Source organism: Cyprinus carpio, unplaced genomic scaffold (genome assembly GCF_018340385.1).
Source record: "Cyprinus carpio isolate SPL01 unplaced genomic scaffold, ASM1834038v1 S000006723, whole genome shotgun sequence".
Classification (NCBI taxonomy): Eukaryota; Metazoa; Chordata; class Actinopteri; order Cypriniformes; family Cyprinidae; genus Cyprinus; species Cyprinus carpio.
In genome coordinates, this window is record NW_024879328.1 from 255172 (window position 1) to 271085 (window position 15914).

The window sequence follows — 15914 nt, forward strand, 5'->3', positions numbered from 1 at the left end:
AGAGAACTCTGTATTCCAATCTAGGGTTACACAGTATTTATATGACAAAGCTCTGATTTCTGGGGCTTAAAAACCATGTCTTATTATGCCCCAACTTGTTGGATAGAATTTTAGAAATGAAGTGTGAATAAAATGTTGTCAGCTTATCTCTTTTGCTGGGAACTGCCAAGATTTGTGATGAGGGCAGCATGCAATTTGGGAAAAGAAAGCCATTATCTTGCCTCCTTTGTAATTCAAACTTTGAAGACCCCTCTTTTTTTTTTTTTTTTTTTAATTCTTACCGTATCACATTTATAATATGTTTTCAGCTCAAAGGAGATCTGTTAGGTCAGGTGCCAAATGTTCTGCATGAGTGTTTTATGGGAATCCGTAGTTCAGGTTTCACCTTCAACCTTAGAAGAAATGAATTGTTACCGCTGTGGCAACAGTAATATGTCATGTTAGAAACATGATGGATGTTTTTGTGAACAAGAAGACCCTGGGTCAAGCTTGATCAGGACCAAAAAATTCCTTAACAGCTAAATGATATCAAGCATGCACCCCATAATCAATCGTGTATTCACTCCGATTCATTAAACTGAAAAGACATGCAGGTCCCACTATACGCATTGTATAACTGCAGAACGAAAATAGGAAAAACATTTAGTCTTGGTGAAGAGTTCTGACCTCATCTCAACTGAGATGCCCTAGTATCACTAAGAATATGGCTGAAATTCTTGTTTTATAAAGAATGGTGCAAACTTCCCCAGGACTGCTGTGCAGGTATGATTCACATTTGAAGAAAAACATGTTTTTGATATAAAACCGTATTGTGCGTTAAGCAGACTGTAAATATCAGTTCAAAGTTACACAGAAATACCAGTGTCTTGAAGTAGTCTTTCAGATCAGATGTAATGAAGATAAATTGGATTCTACCTGTAAATCTACCTGTCGCATACTGACATATAAGAAATGTTGTGCTAGACATTTGAGGTAATAAAAGTTCTACAAAGAACTAAAGTACACATGGGTTGTCTCACTGATTTATAGACATCTGGAACTGTAATTCCATCTTTAACAGCCTGAATCACTCAGCATGATATGTGTCACCTGACACTCTTTTGTGCACACCATAACATGTCCCAGCCGAGTGTTTTGCAATGTTTATCAGATTGTAGGTGCCAAAAGGTATTTAACAGTATTTGTGCAGTGACACAGTATCAACTGACTTCTATTCATTCAGCTCAAGGAGACCCGTCGGTCAGACACTGAAGCACGTTTTCTGAAACAACTGCACAGTATGCGACTTTAATCACATGGATACACAAATGATTAAAGTAATCTATGAGAACATTTTTAATATCTAAAATTAATTCATTTAGATTTTTTATGGCTAGTTCAGGCTGTAAATTGTCATGCCCCCAAACAATTATATATGAATAGCTTTTTTTTTTAAATCAAATTGATCAAAGTCACAGTAAAGACATATCAAATATTCTTTTTTCAAACATTCAAGAATCCTTAAATGTAAAACATAATGATCAGTTTTCACAAAAATAGCAGCGCAACTGTTTTCAACATTGATAGAAACATCAGAATGATTCTTGAAGGATCATGTGACACTGAAGACTGAAGTAACGGCTGCTGAAAATTCTGATTTTCCATTACAGGAATAAATTACATTTAAATTACAATATTGCTTTTTTTTTGTTTGTTTTTTTTTGATTAAAAAAAGCTTGAAAGGTGTCTTTTTGAAACATTTGTAAAAATCCTACTAACCACAATTTTTTGAACGATAGTTAATATTTAAAACATTTTTTAACATAATACCACACAGTGCTTTCTAAGAACTTGGCGAATGTTTTAAAGGAAACTTTTCCTTTTATCATGGACACTTATTTCCTGTCATGACTCATAAACTAAACATTACAAAAGATAATTTCAAATAACTACAAAGAAAACCAAAACAGCACATCTGACAGGTTTACCAAGTTTTCCATGATAATTGTTTATTGCAGCACCAGGCATGACATCTAAACCTCAGACTAGAATCTCAACAAGTCATGAGGAGATACAATTCCTGGAATCGCCCAAGGCTACTAAAAGATAATAATGTTCACAAAAACCCCTCAGACAAATCAGCACAAACACAAACACCAGGACAAAGCAGCAGCAGAATCATCATACGCCGCAACATTTAACCATATTCTTCACCATTTGAAAGGGATGGTTTGTTAGTTGTAATACAACAATACAATTAAACTGTAATACAATTAAAATAAAACCACTGATCGGCTCCTTATGATTTAAATTCTCTGCTTATTAGAAACTGAGCCATGCACAGACCCAACCACATCTATTCCATGTGTTATGAGATTTTAGGATTTCATCCACAGTGTAAATTTTTTAGATACCCGGTGCATAAAGTTCATATAATTCACCTGCTGTCTTGCGATCTGACAGCTTATCACACACTGGAACTGAACATAACACAAAATTAACAATACAAATATAAAGTAAACATATAGGTGGGAGAAAATTACAAAAATAACAAAAAATACTGTTCAAAATAACTGAAACACTAAATCAGTGTTTATCACAACGTATCTAAAAACATTACATCTGACGGAATCATTTTAAAGGTACGTAACTTTGTGTAAAGCACCTACCCTTTTCTCAGAAAAGAGCCTGTGGGCATGTACTGTTGAGAGTCAGTAATGGAGGAAACAAATTAACCCATATTGTTGCTTTCAACAAATAAACAAGCAGTTGTCAGCATCTGAAGGGCTACACTGCATGCTTTCGGGAAAGCGGCTGTTTCCTACACAAGGATCACAAGAAATCAATCAAAACACGACAGCAGCACACAGCGCTTATGCACACTTCAACAACTATTACTCATCAGAGGTCATCGTGAAAATACCAGTTTTTGTCTTGTAATATATGTACACACTTTGGAATGTACTAACCATTTTATGTAAAGAGAATCTGACCGAATTTAAAAGGATAGTTCACCCAAAAAGAAAATTCTGTTTTTGTTCACTCACCCTCATGTCATTCTAAACCTATGTGACTATTTATTCAATGGAACACAAAAGAAAATGCATTTGAGGACAAAAATAGTTGAATCATACAATGATTGGAACTACATGAAGAATGGCATCACACTTTATTATTTTTGGATGAACTATGCCTTTAAGCTGGTTCTCAACAAACAATAAAATCTATATTTGTAGTAACGAGGAAGCAGCAATGCATATTGACAGAAAGCATGTGATATATATGCGTTTGTGTCTATTAAACAGTCATTAGTTTTCCTGAGGATGTTTATATCTCAATAATGCTCTAAATGTGGAGCATAAAGGATGAAACATCCGTTCACGTGCAGGAAAGGGTGTTTATGGTATATTTTGTTTTGCCTTCAGGGAGCCTGTTTATCTAACAGAGATTTGATGCGTTCATATAAGGGCTGGCACACCCTCTGGTAGGCCTGCTGCGTGAGGTGCAGATAATCATACATGTCCTGATGTAAGATGGAACCGTCTGAGTGAATGAACCCAGGGTCCACGTCCAGAAAGGAGACATGAGACAGAGACGCTACCTCAGCCTGAACTAGAGCATTCACACTGGCGTTACGCTCACGAAGAGGGTTTGGATTTTTCCCTCTTGGCAGCAACCCCTGGAGAGGAAAGAAAGAGTATTACATTCCATCACAGCCAATAGGTTCGGCCTTTTACCTCAAACCCTACGTTTATGGGACACCAATATCTACTGAGGATAAGGCTGATGAAAAAGCATTAATGGAATAACAGTCTGAGATAACGACTGAGATACTACAGTTTTCATATGTCATGAAAGATATTTTGGTAATGGAGAAAAGGGGGAGTTCTATTTAAAACAACAGCTAAACTGATAATAAAAGGTCAAAATTAATATATATGGAATAAACACTACCATTCAATTGTTTGGGGTCAGTAAGACTTTTTTTTTTTTTTTTACTTTTTTTTTTTTACTTTTTTTTTTTAGATATTGTTTTTTAATTTTGTGTTTTTTTTTTAAAGGGTGTGATTTTTTTTTTTTTAAATATAGTTTTAACTGTAATATTGTGAAATATTATTACAACTTAAAATTTATTATAAACTGTTATAATATTTATTCCTGTGATGGCAAAGCTGAATTTTCAGCAGACAAAGCTCCAGTCTTCAGTGTCACATGATCTTTCATTGTAATATGCTGCTCAAGGAACATTTCTTATCATTATCAATGTTGACAACAGCTGTGCTGTTAAATATTTTTGTTGAAACTGTGATACATTTTTTTTTCAGGATTTTTGACTAATAGAAAGTTGAAATGAACAGCACATTTTTGAAACAATAAAGACTTTTATAATGCTAAAAAGTATTTCTGTCATGTATTTAATGCATCCTTGCTGAGCAGAAGCATCAATTTCTTAAAAATAAAAAAAAATATTACCGACCCCAAACTTTTGAACAGTAGTGTGCATTATAGTTGAATTATGTTTTTAAAAGGCATTTTTAAAAGGCATTCTGTTGTCCAATTCTCTGCTGATCAAGTCACAATAGCTATAAACATGGCACTTTGATAATACTGGCATGATGATGATTTTAAAGAATTAAACAATATTGTGACAGAGAGGTAGGACCTGAGATAACTAACCAATACAAGAGTGTGAGCATGGGGCAGTTTCTGATGGATCACATTGATGATGGCCATGATGCCTCCACAGATCTGTTCTGGGGTGTGACCATGATTATTAGTGCCTACCCACAACACCACCACCTGTACACAAACACACAAAATATTACAATTCTACTTACTCTATTTTGCTACAAGAGGGTCTTCTATATTTGTTTTGTTATTTCCTCTTTAAGATCCCTAAATAGAGTCATATTCATGTCCCAACACAAAAAAGGGATCCACACACAAATGATAAACTTCTCAGAATAAATGCATAGATTTACTGTTTACATGTGCATAGCTTATCTGGACCATCTTGTATAAGGTGAAGATACTCCACCTTAACATTAGGTACTCTAGATAAATACTGGTTTCATTTGGGGAAAAAAATCTATCAGTTTGTAAAATGAGAAAACCAAACTCTAAGAGTATTTTAAAGAATGATTATTATTTAATTAAAGTAATGAGAAATGTAATCACTGGTAAAACTCTTAAATAAAATGAATAAAAACGATCAAATCAACCTTTGGGCTTATGTAGTCCAGTTCTCCATTTATGAGTCTCCACAATACATGCTGTGTAGCATCGCCACTAACCCCAAAATTCAGAGCATGGAGAGGAGAAAACAGTTTTCGCCAAACCTGCCAACAAACACAAAAACTAATTTTACACAAAAACACATAAATATGCGTGCAGTCGCTGATATGAATGGCATATATGAAGAATGAAGGAGATGCGGATAGTTTGCTATACCTCAAACTCGTGCAGAAGCTGGACAAGTGAGTCTCCAACAAACAGAACATCAGGCTCTTTTCCTTTACTGTCTGATACAAATCGATTGTGCTGCAAGATGAGAACACATTAAAATGCTATTAAGTCTCCCTTTGCATATTAGACAAGGACTTGGCTAAGTCTTTAAAACAAAGTAATACATTAGCAGCCTAATAGGGACACTAAGGTTGTAAAATATATTATTATACAAAAGAAGCACCAATGACATCCATCGACCATCTCCCTGTATGTCCTGGCAGGGGGTGGGTGAGTCTGCTGGGTGAGAATCTTCACTCATCACTTCCTGAGGACAGACACAGAGGGACATGACAGGTTACATGTTCTCCAAAAGCGTTAAATATGGATCTCATAATATTAGAGCATTTAATTTAATCATTTTGAATACAACATTTTGTTTTAAGCATACAAAATATTAAAAATCATGATGACCTTTTGACAAATTGTACTATAGTTTATGTACTTTGTACGCATTCTATGAAAACCACGAACACATTAACGTATTTTATTTTATTTACCGCTGAACTAGTTTGTTTGGTGCCATTTTTGGATTAAGTTTGCATTGCAGTTAACCTCACAAACAAGCTGGAGCAAAATTAGCATCTTACAAATAATAATTGGAAGTTTTAATATGTATAAAAGTTAACTTTCTCTAACGTTCTCCTGCAGTTTACTGTGCAGCTCACACGGCTAATGTAACGTTAGCACTTAGCATGCAGATACCTTCCACTTAAAAGAAAAAGGCACAATGCCTTAAACACTGCGTAACATCATACTTTTGCATATAAGTACATATAATACATGTTAACACTTATGTCGATTCATATTAATTAAAAACAGGGAACTCGTTACCTAAAAGTGTTACCACAGCAGAGCTCTGTGTTCAATCAGTCAGCCAGCGGTCTGCTGCCAAACACCGGAAGCTGGAATATCGAACCAGGCATTACTGGCAGATCCCCGAGCACGATCGAGCCATAAAATAACATTACACGTTATAAACACAAAAAAGTAATTAAATCTCCTTCGTTTTTGATTTACGTAAAACGTTTTTTTTTTCCTTTGCAGAGATCTGCGTTTGACGTCGTCATGTATACCTTGATAAAAATGATAACAATGTAAGTCACTTTGGACAAAGAGTATTTGACAAATGCATAAATGAAAATGAATAATTGAAAATGTAATGTCTTTAAAAATGTCATGGTGTAGGCCATCAAGTAATAACATACATTTTCCTCACACTTTGAATACATGTGAGTGTACATATCTTGATTTTCAAAAAACTTAAAATAATAAAATAATAATATTCTTTTTTTCACCCATTTTTGAAAATGCACTTCAAAAATAACAAAATTTATTTTAATTTAGAAATTAAATTAAATGATTATTATTAATTATCGTTATTCAAATCATTGTATTTACAAACTGGATTTTTATATCCTGACTAAAAAATAAAAATAATAATAACAATAATAATAATAAACACAAAATTAACATTTCACCATGCCATTGACTATTGTTTCATAATATAGTTGTGTACATGTTTTTAATTACCTTTCTGTATCCTAGACAGTGCCATGCAACAAGATTACTTAGCACAGGAAGTTAAGCAGGACTTGGACCAGGAGCTTTCACCAATAAACGTAGGATACAAGAGTGGAAGACATCGTCCACTCTCTTCTCCCTTGAAGAACTCTGACAGTCACACACTAACGTGGTGAGTAATAAACTAAGGAATCAAATCCAAAAAAAACCCAAAAAGTAGTTGTAAACTAGACTATTACAGAGGTTATCATTTTTTACAGCTTGCAGTGTATGGCTATTTTGCATGTGAATTTGATTGGTTAGTCTTTGCAGTTTGACCAGTGGAGGGCAGCTGGGTTGTCTCAGGATTGCTTTAGAGCTCAGCAACATCACATCAGACGACTCTTTAACCAGAAACAGACCTTTACCCAGCATGCCATCCCTATACTCAGAAGCCCCACCTGGGTTGATCATCCTGTAAACTCCTATTCTCCGCAGCAGTCACTAAGCAGAGTGGAAAGTTTGAAAAATGTGGATTTAGATCTCTCTAGAATCTCTCAACAGTGGAGGCAAGACAAAGATCTTGATTTTATTTCATATCACATATATGAGAGCAGAAAACAAAAACCACAAGCATCTTTTGGAGGATCCCGATTCTGGTCCCATCAGCAGCAAGTTCAGGATGAAAGAGAAAGATGGGCTCCCTTGTTATTCTCAGCATCCTATCTCTCTGAGGGCTTTCAGTATAAGCCTTTTTTTCGTTGTCCACATTCATCTGGTCAGACTGTCTTGGTATGACTCACTGTCCCAACACATAAGGTAGAGTATTTTACCCTCCACTTTACCTTTAGCAAAGCTGTTTGCCAAGATTATCTTTGTATGAGTTACACCCACACACATATTTTTTATTAATATTTTATTATATATTTTTTTTTTTGAAAGACCATTACCTCTACGTTAGATTTGAATTTGAGGGTCCAGTGTGATCAAATTATGTACAGTCATGATTTCTTTGGTGTATTTGTATATACTGGTAACAAATGTATTAAGAGTGAATGAAACTTCTTAAAAACAAATCACTCTTTGTGCTGCACAAATATTAAAAGCATCAAACATTAGTTATCTTTTATTTTCCTGAATTAATAGGGTAAATTTTTGTTCGCAGGGATGCTGATTGGTTATTTATTTGATTATTATTTATTTATTTTTTTTGTTGTTTTTTTTTAATTTAGTCAGATTTCTCCAATATATCTTGACTGGACTTTTTCAGTATTCTGTAAAAAAAAAAAAAAAAAAAAAGAAATGCATATGATTTTGTGATATTCTTTAATAAATTAGTACAAAATTATTATTATTTCTTTTAATTTTTTTTTTTTTTTTTTTTATTTACGTTTTATATTTGGTAAAATATCTTGTAGTAAACTTAAATATAAGAATTCAGCTTTGTAGTACTCTTCTGAAGATAAACAGATCACAGCTATTTTACTGTTGAATGTTGAATTTGTATGTACGTATATATTTATTTATGTATTTATTATTTTTTATTAAATTTGACCATAAACGCCTAATAAAAATTCAAAATGGCTTCCAGTGAATTTGTATCTTTTCCATTATTATGTTTGCAAGCCTGCAGAATTTACAGCCTTTAATTTACTTTTATTGAAGTTCATTACATTTGTTCTCATATTGTACAAATTAAATGTGGTTTTATGTATGTGTTACATTCCTCTAACTACTAGGGGTCAGAAGGGGAAGTAACAAAGAGAAAAAAAAGTAACAAGGAAACGAATCGTGAGAACACAGTTCAATCCTCTGTCCCAGAGTGAAGATGACACCAGTTGATACATATAAACAGAAATAATTTTATTTACAAGACAGAAGAAAAAAACATAATGTAAATGGGAGCAAAGGCTCAGGGGAGAGCAAAGCCTAAAATAACAAACAAAATACTTCACTAACTAATTTAACAAGGAGCTCTAACTAACCTTAAAGAAAAGAAAAGAAAAATTTAAGAAAGAGCTCTAACAGAAAAGAAAAAGAAAAGAAAAAGAAAAGAAAAGAAAAATACAGCCAACTTCCCTCACCTCCCTTGCTGTACAAAAACAGAGGCAAAAAGCAATATAAAAAAAGAAAAGGCTCTCTCCCCCTACAGCATCCCTCTTAACACACAGGCTAGTATTTACTATCACTCGAGACAAAAGAGCCACAATACCTTTTGCTCAATCTCAACCTGGAGCAATATCAATTAACAGTTCATGCTGAAATTCAGTTAGCCACTGCTAATACACAACTATTGTCTCTGCATGAAAAACAAGCACAAAGTTCAGTCTGGAGCAGGGGAGAAGTCTGTCTCCTAGTGAACTCTGAACTGCCCCAATATCCTCTTGGTCTCAGGCATGCTCTCACAAATGAGCTACAGGCGGTGATGAATGCCCGAAGGAGAAGCAGAGAAAGAAAAAGATAGAGCAAAAACAAACACGAGGCATTGAACCACACCCACACCTTTGTTAACAACAATGAAACAAATTCAAGAACAATAATACTATAATAATGAAGATAAGTCCCTATGGACATAACAATATGACATTGTAATCAGGGCATCAGGTAATGTACTTCATCATTTATTGGTGTATGATTCATAAAATATTCTCTTTCCTCCTTGTCCGTACCCTCTTTGTCATGTCTCCTCTGATCATTCTGCTTCTCTTGGCTTCTAGTGTTGCTGCTCCTTAGTGCTCTCTTTAACTGATTCCAGAACAGTTCTTTTGCACTGTTTGGATCAGAACAGTTTGACCCGGGCCACTGCAAATAAGTCTTTTTGAGCATGACCTTCCTCATACGGTGATAAGTAGACAGTTGCCGCTCAGGGATAGGCTCCAGAAAAACCAACAAAAGCACATCCTGCATTTCTTGAAAGAGACGATAGCTGGCCAACTGGATCTCCAGTGAGCACCATTCACTTCGAAGGAAGCTCTGACTGACCACACAGATCGTTTTGCGACTGCCGTATACGGCAGCCACAATGTTGTCGACAATATCACGCCCCAGCTCGAAATCTCTGTGGTGGAGGCAGAGCCGAAATGAAGAACCCTCAAGGTTTGGCAGCAGCTGTTCCATTACCCAATCTTCATCTGCTGAGTTGTAGGAAATGAAGGCATCGTACTTGTATTTCTCCTCCTGGTCCTTTAAACGGCGCCACTGTTCCCCAAACCATGATCGAAACACATAGTAGCCATACTTAAATTTCCAGTAAAGTCTAACATAGAGAAGTGGTATCAAGCTTAGTAAGATTGTGAATGTAAACGTTGAGGAAAACAGGTAGAGTGCTATGTCTAAATAACACACATTAGTGTCGAAGTTGTGAAAAAATGAGCCTGGATGGTCTTGGCATGTAATATTGAAAAGATAAGGAAACTGGAGTCTCTTACTGCTTAAAGTCCAGTTCTGTAGTTCACTATTCTGACACCCACAACTGAGAGGACAGCTGCGCAAGTCAACATATGTTAGATTGGTCAGATTGTCCAGTAAACTGATGTCCAAAGACATCATGGCATTGCGATTGAGATGTAGTAGCTTCAGTCCTGTGAGATTTCCAAAGACCTCTTTAGAAAATGATGTAATGCCCATGTTCACCATTGATAATGTCTTTAATTTTCGAAGGTTTTTGAAAATACCAGGTTTGAGCTGGGCGATCCCAACACATGAGTTGTCCAGAGTTAAGGTCTCCAAACTTTTCAGGTCATCAAATGTTTCAGCACCAAATCCAATGATATGGTTCTTAGTGAGGTAAAGACTATTCAGAGATATTAGACCACGGAAAAATGCATGTGGCAACAAGTTTATGCCATTTGGTTCCTGTGCATCAAGTTTCAGATCAAGAAGCCTTGACATATTTATAAATGGCGAGTCTGTATGTTCTGTAGAGTACATGATGTGGTTAGCCTGTAAATCCAGCACTTGCAGGGTGGCATGAAGTCTCCCAAAGAGCATGCCATCAATCTCTTTTAGATGATTTCTATCTAAATACAGATTAGTCAAGCTTTTCAGCCCATCAAATGCATGTGGCTTCATCTGCGTGATCTTGTTCCCTCCTAAATCTAAAATAGTTAAATTTGACAGATATTGAAATGTATAGTTGAAAATCACAGCTATATGGTTGTTGCGCAGGTTGAGAGTTTTCAGGCTGGTAAGATCTTTAAAGGTGTCATTGTAGATATCAGTCAAAAGATTGTTGTCGAGCCGAAGTGTGACAAGATCTTTGAGTCCATTTAAGGCTTTATGGTCCAAATAGGCAATTATGTTTATGTTTAGCTCAAGGTTTGTTAATTTTGGTGTATTACTGAAGGCATAACCATTAACCTGTAGAATACGATTGTATCGATAGCTCAGGCTTTTCAAGCTGTAGACCTTTTTGCTTTTTTTGCAGGACTTTAGCTTGGTCAGATGATTATGTTCAATCATGAGAGTTTCCAGTTGTTTCTGACAGTGCAGAAACTTCAAGCAGCCTGTGGTTTTCATAGCGTTTTGTGAGAGGTCCATTTCATCAGTGATATTGGCGCAATTACAAAACGTGTTTTTGTTTAGAACTCTGATGGAATTGCTCTGGAGTATCATTTTAGGTATTTGATGATCACGCAGATGAAAACACAGCAAAGTCAGTGCATGATCCTTCAGATTCAAACCAGAGAAGTCGATGTGCCTTGGTTGTATATTGGTATAATTAAGAAGCTTCCCAGCGGAGACTTTGGTAAAGCTCAAGTGCAGGTTCTTTATATACTCCAGATTCAGGCCCTGAAAAGTCTTGGATGACAGTAATGTGTTTTTTGATAAATCTAGAACTTCCACATACTTTAGGAAAGACTTATCACATCCCAGTTTGTGTAGATTATTATTGCTGAGGATTAGTTTGGCAAGCGAGTTTGGTAGACGGGTGGAGTGATGCAGGGTGGTTAGCTTGTTAAAAGAAAGGTCCAGGTGTATTAGCCTTGAAAGGTTTGATATGGATTCAACCAAAGCGGAAAAGTTTTTCAGGTGGTTCCTGCATAGGTCAATAATCCTGAGGTTTGTCAAATTGGAAAACAGGAACATATCAATATTAGTGAGATTATTGTTTCCCAGGAGCAGCTTTGTGAGGTGATGTAGGTCACTGAAGACATCACGGTGGAGAGAAGATATGTAATTCCAGGACAGATTTAAAGTCTGAAGCTTTTGCAGGTTATTAAAAGCATCTTTGTGGATGTTAACAATATAGTTAGCGTCTAGTACCAGCGAAGTCAGATTGAACAGATGATGGAAGCTTTGGCCTTGAATGTATGTAATATTATTCCGAGAAACTGTAAGGTTTGTTGCAGTGGGAAATACATCACTCACAATAGTAGTTATGTCTGATTCATGACATTTAACACATCTGAAGATTTTATGGTTCGAATCAGGGATCTCTACGCAACTCCTGAAACTGTAGCTGAAGGCAAGTTTAAGGAGGCAGATAATTATTGCCTTTATGATCATTTCACGACATGCAGAATCTGCCATATTTTTCAATTCCACTTTAAAATGTAATCTCCCTGACTGCCTTCAAAGTCCAATACCACGAGGTTCTTCACTCAGTGTGAGCAGCACCTAATACTGAGAGCTTAATACAGCCAGCTGCTAGAAAAAAAGAGGGAAAGGTTATAATCAGTTTAAATTGGAAATAAACTGTTATTATATGTGACCCTGTCTGTGAAAACCCAGCATCCTTCAGAGAACAAGGTAAAGAACATTCTGTGAAAAGTTAACATTGATATATTTATTACTGACTGAGTAAGACCATGTCAAAGATTGTAATCATAGTGAAATAAATGGTTGAAATCAAACTTTGATGCTTATCTCATGATTAGATTTTGAGTTTTTAGCCTGGATTTTACGGAGAGGGTCACATATTTACATTTTATTTTCTCTTCAAATGTAACAAATACAGCAAGAACTTATGGATGTTTTATTTATTTATTGAAATTAATAAAATCACGTTAAAGATTATGGATTGGAAGTAACCAGTTTATATGAATACATGCAGGGCAACAGATACAAAAACTCAGAAACAAACTTCTTTAATGTACTCTCTAATATACATGACCTCTCAACTGCCAATTTCCCACTTCTCAGACCCCTTTTTTCCTTTTATTCTATTTACATTAAAAATGTTTGTTCACGATACGGACATACATGTACAAAGGCATAAAACTTGTCACTGTGAACAAAGTAGACAGGTAGCTAAATGTCACATTATGCTCTCTAGTGTTAACAGGATAAATACAGAGAAAAATCTCAGATTCACTAGTTCAAAACCAGTGAGTAAATCTATATATCCTGAAATCCTATCTTTCATTAATTAATTTCATTACATTGACTATTCTGTTTAAAAACGGATAGTCTCTATAGATTTAAACAGCAATGGGATTCAGCAGCTTACCATCATGAAATTGTCCCTGATAATTTTGCAAGACTATAGGCGTTCTCTCTTTTAAACAGGACATTCCCTTCACAGGAATAGAAAGAGGAACCAAAAAGGTTTCAAGCAGAGCAAATAAGATCAGACAACGGGCCACAATGCTTGATCCAATTGTTTTTTTTTTTTGTTTTTTTTTTAAGAGAGAGAAAGAGGAACCAAAAAGGTTTCAAGCAGAGCAAATAAGATCAGACAAATCTTGAAATATATGTAAAAATTGTAAGTTTGTAGATATTTAACTGTGAAAGGACAAGCCATTAAACAAAAGCAAAAAATTAGGACTTGATTCATAATGTAAAACCTATTAGTAACATGATTTTATAGTTGAAGGATCACATAAACCATTGGTATATTTAAATATTCTAAAGACAAAAAAAAAAGAAAGAAGATGACGAAAACCCTAACCCTGCAATCGAGGCATTTTTAGAAATTAGCCATTCTCTCCTCTTCATTTTCTTTTCAAATTAGGCTCTTGCCTTCTGTTCTCGAGCCATTTGACAGAGTCCACAGAAAGGACAGCAGGTCATAATCACCCAGTCATCACAGACAGAGCCCTAAAGAAGACACAAGCAAATCATGTAGTGCTATCCTCTGACATTTATGAAATTATTTATTTCAGCAGAAATTACAACACTACATCAAGAGCAGAAATAAGCAATAATCAATACTGAAACAGATTTTTATTGCATGGCCTACATTAATATGATATCTGTCACGGATGCTTGTTCTCAATGCAATCATAGCACCAGGTAGGAAGGGCAAACAGCAGCTGTCACCATTATCCTGTGCCACCTTACAACCCAAAATGCAAGGAATAAACGCCCCACACAGACCTGAGGAGTAAACCAGTGTCGAAATTCACATTATTTTACAATGTAAGGCTTGCAAGTTTCAACAAATTGATTTAAGGGATAGTTCATTAGAATTTACTCACCCTCATGTCATTCCAAAAATGTATGGTGAACTACCCCTTTACTACTTACTCAACTTATAATTACTATTACTATTACATTAGTTTAAGCAAAATGGATTTGCATAAAAAAATAAATCTCCCTCCCTACACACACTCACAGATTCGGCAATCGTCACAACAGTCACAGACATCAGAGCTCCAGTGAGAGACAGTGTAGCTGGTTACAGTCATTTGAGGCTGGGTAGTCATTGCTTCTGTTTGATATGACATCTCTGACAAAAGACACATAGCAAATGGTATAATATAATAATTTGCAATTACAAATTACAACTTACACTTTTACATTGTTTCTAAAAATACAGTAATATTGTCTTGCTGTGAATATAAAAATGCATTTTTCATTTGATGGCTATTATATCAAGGAGAGATATTTTAAATAAGTATTAATTATAGGACATAACATACATGTCATTCAAAGCTATAGAAAGAAGGTTTAAAATGAGATCTTCTCTCTCTCTCACCTGTTTCTTTGGAGAGGCTTCCTGTTACTATACAGTATGTGTCTCACTTCCTCTGGAATGATGTTCAATTTGTGATAGATCTCAGTGAAGTTGGAAGTCAACTCAAGCATGACAAAGGGGAGGAGAAGCTTTACTAGTGGTGAGTGGTTTATGTGTCCTGTACATTAAAGGGTGAAGTGTTTGATTTAGAGGCGAGGAGTTTTGTACTATTTTAGGTCTCCACACCCTTCCATTACGACAATATTTTATCTACAACTTTTAAAACATCTAGAAAAGTACTTTGTGTTGCCTGCATGAACATTGGCCTTTTTGACAGATGCTGCAGTGATCACCAAATACATTTCCTTGTCATTTGAGGTATTATCATTAAGCTGATGTTAGAAATGTATGGAGGTTTGTCATAATCATAATTACAACACATGCCAAAATTCTGAAGTACAAAACTAAATTATAAGATAAAAAGTCAAAATTATGATATTAAACTGTCAATATGACATAAAATCTGAAAATTATGAGTAAAAAAAAAGTTTAAAAAGTAATTGTGTGAATTATGATGTGAAAATACAAAATTATGACAAAAACTTTTTTTGACTTTTTTTAATCTCATTATTAATAATCTCATATACTTTCATAATTATTACTATGTCTTAATTATGACTTTTTATTTGGTAATTTTGACTTATCTCATAATAAGAATGTATGCAAATTATTCAGTTGCTAAATATCGTTTTCTGCATTATGATTCAGGCAAGCGGATCCACAGTGTTCTGTGTCTACATTCTGCTGCTATGAATTGTTGTCATTGTGCTTTGTTTTGATTAGTTGGTGGCATATGGATGATTTTATGCACTAGAAAAGTACTTGGTTTGCTCATCCAAGCAGAAAAACAATGTTGCTAACGTAACCCAACCTAAGGAAGATCAGAGAATGAATTTTATTTACAAATAAGGTATGAAAATGGGCATATTTTACACCTGCCATGGTGTTTTTTTTTCTTTCTCTCTGA

At 35.0% G+C, this 15914-nt stretch overlaps 3 protein-coding genes across 4 annotated transcripts; all 3 read right to left on the reverse strand.

Moving 5' to 3' along the window:
* Window positions 1–1967: 1967 nt before the first annotated feature.
* On the reverse strand, window positions 1968–6460 carry LOC109092360 (platelet-activating factor acetylhydrolase IB subunit alpha1-like). Of its 2 annotated transcripts, XM_042755556.1 has the most exons (7): window positions 6319–6460; window positions 5669–5752; window positions 5431–5520; window positions 5202–5318; window positions 4657–4779; window positions 3498–3658; window positions 1968–2800 (listed from the first exon to the last, which is right to left on the reverse strand). In XM_042755556.1, exons 2-7 carry the CDS (start codon window positions 5744–5746, stop codon window positions 2767–2769), a joined length of 603 nt encoding a protein of 200 aa, XP_042611490.1. In that variant the 5' UTR covers window positions 5747–5752; window positions 6319–6460; the 3' UTR covers window positions 1968–2766. The 2 variants fall into 2 exon arrangements, with proteins under 2 accessions (XP_042611490.1, XP_042611489.1); XM_042755555.1 differs by having other exon boundaries at window positions 1968–3658; window positions 6319–6459.
* A 2573-nt stretch (window positions 6461–9033) lies between these two features.
* Window positions 9034–12634, reverse strand: LOC109092362 (toll-like receptor 13). Its single transcript, XM_019106136.2, has one exon. The coding sequence runs from the start codon at window positions 12517–12519 to the stop codon at window positions 9580–9582; it is 2940 nt and encodes a 979-aa protein (XP_018961681.1). The 5' UTR covers window positions 12520–12634; the 3' UTR covers window positions 9034–9579.
* Window positions 12635–13884: 1250 nt separating this feature from the next.
* LOC122144559 (cornifelin homolog) lies at window positions 13885–15312 on the reverse strand. Its single transcript, XM_042755564.1, has 4 exons — window positions 14909–15312; window positions 14546–14659; window positions 14171–14307; window positions 13885–14028 (listed from the first exon to the last, which is right to left on the reverse strand). Exons 2-4 carry the CDS (start codon window positions 14655–14657, stop codon window positions 13939–13941), a joined length of 339 nt encoding a protein of 112 aa, XP_042611498.1. The 5' UTR covers window positions 14658–14659; window positions 14909–15312; the 3' UTR covers window positions 13885–13938.
* Window positions 15313–15914: the final 602 nt, after the last annotated feature.

Bases quoted from the DNA above. Each gene is read 5' to 3' on its own strand.
- LOC109092360 (XM_042755555.1), bottom strand. From the start codon at position 5,746: ATGAGTGAAGATTCTCACCCAGCAGACTCACCCACCCCCTGCCAGGAC. The intron at 5,521-5,668 runs GTGCTTCTTTTG...CTCATCTTGCAG, and splicing joins ATGGTCGATGGATGTCATTG to CACAATCGATTTGTATCAGA. The intron at 4,780-5,201 runs GTTGATTTGATC...GTTTGTGTACAG, and splicing joins TGGACTACATAAGCCCAAAG to GTGGTGGTGTTGTGGGTAGG.
- LOC109092362 (XM_019106136.2), bottom strand. From the start codon at position 12,519: ATGGCAGATTCTGCATGTCGTGAAATGATCATAAAGGCAATAATTATC.
- LOC122144559 (XM_042755564.1), bottom strand. From the start codon at position 14,657: ATGTCATATCAAACAGAAGCAATGACTACCCAGCCTCAAATGACTGTA. The intron at 14,308-14,545 runs GTGAGTGTGTGT...TTTACTCCTCAG, and splicing joins TTGTGACGATTGCCGAATCT to GTCTGTGTGGGGCGTTTATT. The intron at 14,029-14,170 runs GTAGGCCATGCA...TGTCTTCTTTAG, and splicing joins GTGACAGATATCATATTAAT to GGCTCTGTCTGTGATGACTG.